An 8,380-nucleotide genomic window follows, 5' to 3' on the forward strand; every position below is an offset into this window, starting at 1 on the left:
AATAATTTTAAAATAACAATAAAACATTTTCTAGTCTTATTTTGAACGGTATGACTGTTATTTCTACGCTGTGACCTAAGCCTTAGTAGCCAAGGGCTGAAATAATATCCTGTATTGGGTAATGTGGCTTTGTAGTTGGTTAGTATGACACAAAAAAGGTACAATGCCTCAAGGGCCTATTTTAGACATTAGTTAGCTTTTAAGATTAGTCTTAGTTTCTTACATAAGTAATTATGCAAATAAAGCATTGCTGCAACATACATGGTAACATTGGTAACGCGAAATTACTGCTGACTGCTTTTTTGTCGCAAATGACGAAACCTTTTGACCAGCACGGGAAGCATGGTCGCGCGATAGACGATAAAATATCAGGCCGTCCCTATCGCACTTACAAATAGTGCGATAGGGACGGCCTGCTATTTTATCGTCTATCGCGCGACCATGCTTCCCGTGCAGAACCATACGTTTTTAACCCCCGACGCAAAAACGACGGGGTGTTATAAGTTTGACGTGTCTGTCGGTTTGTGTTTGTCTGTCTGTGGCATCGTAGCTCCCGAACGGATAAACCGATTTAGATTTAGTTTTTGTTTGTTTGAAAGCTGAATAAAACTAGTCGGGAGTGTTCTTAGCCATGTTTGATTTTGTGGTTAGGTTATCATATTTGTGGCAGGATTGCAAACTACATCAATACTTATTATGAAAACAAATTAGACACAGTGCATAGTTAAAATTCCAGATTTAATTAACTCTAGGACGTTATCATATTTAATTTACAAAATAATGCAATTAAGGCAACGATGTTCGACAGAGTCTGATAACTCGGGGCGAAAAAATGAATCACTTCATGGTCGGTTTACTAGAACCTTGGTAATAACCTACGATTTGTATATAAAAGACGAAAATATGCTGTTGGTATCATTCAAATCGTCACATTTGGAGTAACGACAATGATCGCTAAGGTAATATTTCTATTATAAGGGGTGGTAAATAATTTATTGTAAGATTAATTGTCGAGAAACCGGTTTAACTAGTTATAAAATAGCTTTATAAACCTGTACATATATTATATTTACTTATTTGTTACTGTTACCATATCTTTAATTTTAATGAAAATAGTAGGGCTCGTTCAGAAAATATTAGCCTATTTTTGATATAACATGCTCACACACTACCCCTAAATTATAAGAACAATGCTTAAGTAACCTAACTATTCTAGGATTTATTTTTGTTTCCATGTTCAAATTAATAAATGATATGTGCCAAAAGATAGCATCATTTTTTCCATTTTGGACAAATCCCTCGCTTTTTCTAATTTTTAACTTCCAACCAATTTAACCAATCTTGCCTAATTTATTTTGTCTCAGTTGAAGTCCACGTACTTCATATATTGTTGTTTTTGAATATAATGAATTGGTCGATCACTGACATTACAAAATATGGCGACCGAAACAACACAACATAAGATGCAGTGTTGTCCGTGTGTTTAGTTATGTGCACCTTTGATCTTATTAAAAAATTTAAATCATAATTTATAGCCCCTTAATTTAGAGGATAAAAATAAAGACAGATGGATCGATAACGTGATAATTTTAGACAAATAATAATTATTGACATTTTTATTTTTAGGTCGCCTACCTTGCTGTCTGCATCATCGGCTTCGCCCACGCCGGCGCTATAGCTGGCTACGGCGGTCTCGGCTACGGGGCTGGCCTTGGCTACGGCTCTGGACTTGGCTACGGAGGCCTCGGCTACGCTGGCTACGGCGGATTAGGCTACGCTGGCTACGCCCCGGCCACTTCTTACGTGCATCGCGTTGACTACAACACTGACCACCATGGCTACGGGGGTTATGGAGCTGGTTACGGAGCTGGTTACGGTGGTTACGGAGCTGGTTATGGCGGTTACGGTTCTGGTTACGGCTACGGAGGTTATGGTGGTTACGGAAACGGACTGTATGGCGGTTATGGCGGATGGTAATTCAGGAATATAAACGAGGTGATCAAAACGAGTTTTGCGAATTATTTTTGGTACCTATATGTATTGAATTGAAATAAATTAGCTATTTATTGAAATTTTGGTCTTTATTTATTTTGCAAAAGTAGTATTAATTATTAGACTTATATTGACCGTGATTACCTTTTTGATTTTTGTCGAGCTCCCGATATTTCGACGCAGTTGCATGCATCATGATCACGGAAAACTAACGAAGACGGGTGGATGTCAAAGTTGCATAGACAGCGCGCGATCTACCCACCTTCGCGCGCGTCGGCTGCGTTCCCGGTCAATATAAGTCTAATGAAAATAACCGTGAATCATTCAAAACTCGTATTAATTATTGTTATTTACTATGATTATTTGCTAGATAATATAGCGAACAAAAATAAGCGCGTTACAAAACACGGAGAAACTAAAAAGCAAAAAATAATAAACCTTTGAATTCAGATTTCTTATCGTATTGCAATAATCTAAACATCCAAATTATAAACAAATCAATTATTTTTGCAGTCGGTACCAGACCTGTTCGTCGCCTTGCTATTGCCTGTTTGCCCCACCCAACCATACGCAGGCTGGCACCGACTCCAAAAATAATTGATTTGTTTATAATTTGGATGTTTAGATTATTGCAATACGATAAGAAATCTGAATTCAAAGGTTTATTATTTTTTGCTTTTTAGTTTCTCCGTGTTTTGTAACGCGCTTATTTTTGAAGGCGGTTTTATTTTTTGTTAAAAAAGTTTATTTATTTGTTGATTTTTAGTGGTTCCTATTGATATTATATGTATCAGTCCGAATACATGTACACTAGTGAAAGAATTATCCTTTAACTCCTAACCATTGAGGAGTTGACCTTCCATCATCAGCTCAGCCACATAAAATTATTACCATCAGGCGTAAATACTGGTTTACCTTTGAAAAATACACTGAAAACATTACATGTGCCTATAACATTTGAAGAGTTCCCTCGATTTCTCCAGGATCCCATCATCAGACCCTGACTTGGTGCCAATGGGACCATCTCGGGGTTATACCCGTTCGACCAAAAAAAAAATTTTGAAAATCGGTCCACAATTCTCGGAGATATCGAGGAACATACATACAAAAAAAAAAAAAAAAAAAATTCAGTCGAATTGAGAACCTCCTCCTTTTTTGAAGTCGGTTAAAAACATTAATATTACCTACCTACATAAATAAAATTCAAAAGTAGGCATTTTTTATCTCAGACTGAGTCCCTTATTATAATTTGATCACATCAAATACATAATTACATAATTAAATTAATTCATGAATATAAAAAAAAAGATTCAATATTTTATTTTTTAACTTCACACGATATGCTCATACTAGTTACCTAAGCCATGATGCCCTTATTGATAAATTGATAATGGTTCCCACAAAAACCAAACAAAACTAATTAAGTAACTAAGCACAAGAGAATAACGATATTCCGAAGTATATTTGGAATAAACATCCCTGGCCCCGTAGCCGAATGGCATTTCTCCGACGCCAAACGAAAACGAAACATAGTCCGGCTCTGTCGCGCCAATACGCAAGAGCGATAGGGATAGATATCTACTAGCGTTTCGTTTCGTGAGCGTTTCGTGAGCGTTTGTGCCATTCGGCTACGCACCCTGGCCCCGTAGCCGAATGGCATTTCTCCGACGCCAAACGAAAGCGATACGCCGCTGGCTCTGTCGCGCCAATACGCAAGCGTGATAGAGATAGATATCTACTAGCGCTTCGTTTCGTGAGCGTTTCGTGAGCGATTGTGCCATTCGGCTAGCCACCCTGCTCAACACACAAAGGGCCGAGATTTGGCAATGCATTTTATCGGCTTATACCTATTCAATTGGCATCATCATCCTCCTCGCGTTATGGCGGCAATTTGCCACGGCTCATGGGAGCGTGAGGTCCGCTTTGACAACTAACCCCAAGATTTGGCAAAGGCACTAGTTTCACGAAAGCGACTGCCATCTGACCTTCCAACCCGAAGGATCACTAGGCCTTACTGGGATCAGTCCGGTTTCCTCACGATGTTTTCCTTCACCGAAAATCGACATACCTTATTCAATTGTATGAAAATGAAAATGAATGAAAATGAATATTGCATTATTAAATAAAGTGTCTACCGGTTATACAATACGGTAGGCATGTTCAGTGGATACATGTAGAACTCAACTAATGGAAAAAATGGATTAGTTACAATTAACCCCCAGTCGAGATTTGACCCGCTGTACCTTACGCTACTTCTCCCGCTCCTGAGCTAGTCTCATCCAGTTGTTACCCGCAATTTTTCCAATACACTAGATGTACTTATAGTTTATTCTTAAATTAAAGGAAAAATGGAAAAATTCACACCTCCGGCAGGACTCAAGGTCAAGGAGGTTAATGAGGAGGAGGAGATGTTTGCTATAACGCCACCCTAAGGCGGTTGAGAATTGAGGGAAGGCATGGATAAATTCGCACACATCCAGCAGGCCTCCGTGGCGCATTTGGAAGCGAGTTGCCCCCGGAAAGACCAGAGGTCGCAGGTTCGAGTCATGCCGGAGGTGTGAATTTTTCCATTTTTCCTTTAATTTAAAAATATGTAATATCGCTCGCAAACGTTCCTGCATGATAAAAAACAAATGTACTTATAGTTGTATACTCTCTTCACAATATTGTCTAACTGTAACATTTAGATAGACATTTCCACAATAAAGGGTTTTGTACAATAAAGAGTTTATACATACATACATACATACATTTTAGTTCCCTAGTGCACGTAATCGTATCCCCTAGTAACTGTTCCCGTAACTCCCGCACTTTACACCCCAGTAATTGGTTGTAAGCTCGACTGTTTACTGCTACATTTCATGCTTTAGCGGACGATTTTAAGGAGAAGTAATGAAGTTTGGGGGAAACTGGTGTAAGTTGGTGTTAAGTTGTCTTTTGATAGTTTTGATTGCACTTGAAAGTTACTTCCGACTGAGTTTGATACGAATCTTGTGTAATTTTTCAGTACAAATACTTTTGGCAATTATTATTTGAAACATTTTATTATGCTCAATATGGAATGAGGGTGAGTCGTGCTTGATACTATTAATTACGTGCTTGACTTATTACCATTCGCACACATAACATGGCTCCCAGTCTCGGGCGACAGAGAGAGACCTCAAATTGGTCACTATGTCTGTAAAAAATATAAATATTAAATTAATTAAACTAATTTCAGTTTTTAACCCCCGACGCAAAAACGACGGGGTGTTATAAGTTTTACGTGTCTGTCTGTCTGTCTGTGTGTGTGTCTGTCTGTGGCATCTTAGCTCCCGAACGGATGAACCGATTTAGATTTAGTTTTTTTGTTTGAAAGTTGAGTTAGTCGAGAGTGTTCTTAGCAATGTTTCATGAAAATCGGTCCACTACATCGCGGCGGGGGTTTTTTCAAAATTTTAATTTTGTGGTTAGGTTATTAAAAATGTACATTTATTCGATTCTCGTTGATAATAGCGGGGACTCCGGGAAGAATCTAGGAATACTTTGTACTCTTTATAGTCGACTTTTTCAGCCCGAAATAACTTATATTCTGAGACATTTTATTTGCCTTGGATATTTAATATAACTACTATTTTAAATTTTTATTCTATCACACTCACAAGTAAATTACAATTCATATCAATTTACAAAGTTAAAAGAGATTCCCACTCCGCACTTCACCAAATTTATAACCACTGTTATGTGTCCAGGAGCAAAATATAAAGTACCAAGTGGCCATTTTCAACTTTGCACTAACCACCGTAATGGGCTGGCCAGTCAAGCTTGCCCTGCGCTCCACCTTACCCGAACATACTTTTATTAGCAACATTTTAAGATTATGAAAGAAGCGAGGGATCAAAAGTAACTGGTGTGCTTTTGAAGTGCTTATAATTTATTGCGTAGAAATTTGGAGTTTGTTTTATGCATTTTTGTGGAGTTTGAAAGTGGAGCATTTTTTACTGAGTTTTGGTGCTACTAAATACTATTATGTTAGTTTTTTTTAGAGATGGGCTGAATATTCGGTAAATATTCGGCATATTCGGCAAGTTTTTTAATGTTCGTATTCGGCCGAATAGTTCGGTTACATTGCCGAATATTTACCGAATAAACAAAGTAAATAAATAGCGTAAGTTATTTCGTTTTTCATCGGATAATGACATCCTATTTCAACATTCTAAGGGAACACGAAAGGGAGATAAAATGCGTTAAAATATAAGTACCTAAATTTATGTAAAAAAGTAATAATAACGTATCTTAAGAAACAAAAACCAAAATATTCTTGTGCACTAAATTATAGGAACAATAAGAGCCTTGGTACCCATTACCAATCATTGGAAAGTGTTTAACTCTAAGCCAGGATTTCAAATATGGCGGAAGTGGCGGAACCGAATATTCGGCCGAATGTTCGATTCGGTAACAGCTGAACCGAATGTTCGGCCGAATATTCGTATTCGGCAAAGTCCGTATTCGGCCCATCTCTAGTTTTTTTTAAGTCAAACCGTAAGTTTCTAAAAATGCTATAACTCGCATGCTTTAGGTGGTAGCACATTATCTTAAGGGAAGAGTTGCAATTCAATACATCAGTAAAGGCAGGTTATTTGTAAAGGCATAGTTAAGTGACATCTAGCGACAATCACGCGTCAAATAGCGTGAATTATCAGTACCACTATTCGATACTAGATGGCATCTGTGTCTCAACTGCCAAAAATTTAATATTAGAACAGTTTACAACTTATAATTACATATTACAAGCAGGAATTGAAAACAAAAGACTGATTAATACTATTGTAATATTAGCTAAAAATTGGTAAGCATTAGACTTTCCGTTCGTCGCGATATCTATAATTGACAAGTACCAGTAGGTACTGATAATTTACGCTAGTTGACGCGTGATTGTCGCTAGATGTCGCTTAACTATGCCTATACAAATAACCCGCAATAATTTATTATTTTATTTTATTCCTCTATGGTCTGGAGTGCCCAGCAGAATGGAGTAGATGACCGAATATTCTAGGCTACTGCCGTGAATACAGAAGATACTGGTTAAGGATGTAATTTTTATTAGGTTAAGAAGAAAAAATCCAAAGTATATTTTTATATTTTTGATACAACTAAATTCGGGCTTCGCATGGATTTGTCACTTCATCTTTCATATTTTTAATTAAAGGAAAAATGGAAAATTCAGATCTCCGACAGGACTCAAACCTGCTTTGCCGGAGCCATCGCTCTCACCAACTGAGCCACGGAGCCATCTATTTCAATTTGCAAAATGATTCGTATGGTTTTCATTATGGACACAAAGTAAATAAATACTTCGAATGTAGTTACCGGTGCTTATTGATGCTTGAAATTTTATCACTTATAGATGTGGATCAAGCATCCGTCACGTTCTGGCAAGAGTGACAAATATGTCAATGTGAGAGTGACAGATATCTTATACAAGTTGATAAGTGATACAATTAATATTGTCTTCGGTTACCGCGATAGTTACTCATGAAATAAAACTATGGAAACGGATTAAATCGCGTATAATGAATTTAAAATACATCCCGACGTTTCGAACTCTTTACAGCGTTCGTGGTCAACGGGTGACTGAGGAAAAATTAAAATGTGCAAAAGCTACCCACATACAAGAAATATTAACGAACCATGACCACAAATAATATAGATTTCTAAGGCAGGTTCACACACTATTAATAAAGCTAGTTATATAATATTAAAAAAATTTACCATTATTATGTTAAAGAAATAATTAACCAATTAATCTACACAAAATTGACAAAGAACAAACTGCAAATGTCCAACACCATACAACACAAATGCCTCACAGCCTTCGTCGTGCTTGTTCCATTATCAGATGTACTACTGGATCCCAAGCCGGTGGTAAAGTAAAGCCATCCTCTCTATTAAAGTTTGGATATTTTTTGATCTCAATGGCCTCTCGCAACATTCTGGGTATATATCGCTTCTCCTTAGCAAGAACCAGAGGCTTGTCAAACTTTATAGCATGATTGACTTTATCCATGACATGTTCAGAGACTGCAGACCTTTGCCGACGGTGCTTGACATCCGCTCGGCTGCCCTAAGCAGAAATCAAGTATCTGGGTTTTGTCAAATTTTACAGTAGAGCGAAAAAACGATTTTTTTTATTTTTCCTGATTATAAATGCTTATTAATTAATTGATAGCCTTTAAAACAGTCGAACTTTATTATACTAGATATCATTAATAGTGTACTATAATTATTTTTTCAAAATTATTAACACAATCATTTTAAAATACAAAAACAGCTTTCTGCGTAGAATGCGATAAGAAAATTTTAAAGCTTTTCTACAAGAAAGCAAGTATCTTGAACTGTTTTCATTTAG

General features: G+C 37.0%; 1 protein-coding gene across 1 annotated transcript; it reads left to right on the forward strand.

The window, feature by feature from the left end:
- The first annotated feature begins 924 nt into the window (after window positions 1-924).
- LOC125224858 (keratin-associated protein 19-4-like) lies at window positions 925-2,072 on the forward strand. Its single transcript, XM_048128356.1, has 2 exons — window positions 925-959; window positions 1,627-2,072. The coding sequence occupies exons 1-2, from the start codon at window positions 948-950 to the stop codon at window positions 1,975-1,977; spliced, it is 363 nt and encodes a 120-aa protein (XP_047984313.1). The 5' UTR covers window positions 925-947; the 3' UTR covers window positions 1,978-2,072.
- Window positions 2,073-8,380: the final 6,308 nt, after the last annotated feature.

This window comes from Leguminivora glycinivorella, chromosome 3 (assembly GCF_023078275.1).
Source record: "Leguminivora glycinivorella isolate SPB_JAAS2020 chromosome 3, LegGlyc_1.1, whole genome shotgun sequence".
Lineage (NCBI taxonomy): Eukaryota > Metazoa > Arthropoda > Insecta > Lepidoptera > Tortricidae > Leguminivora > Leguminivora glycinivorella.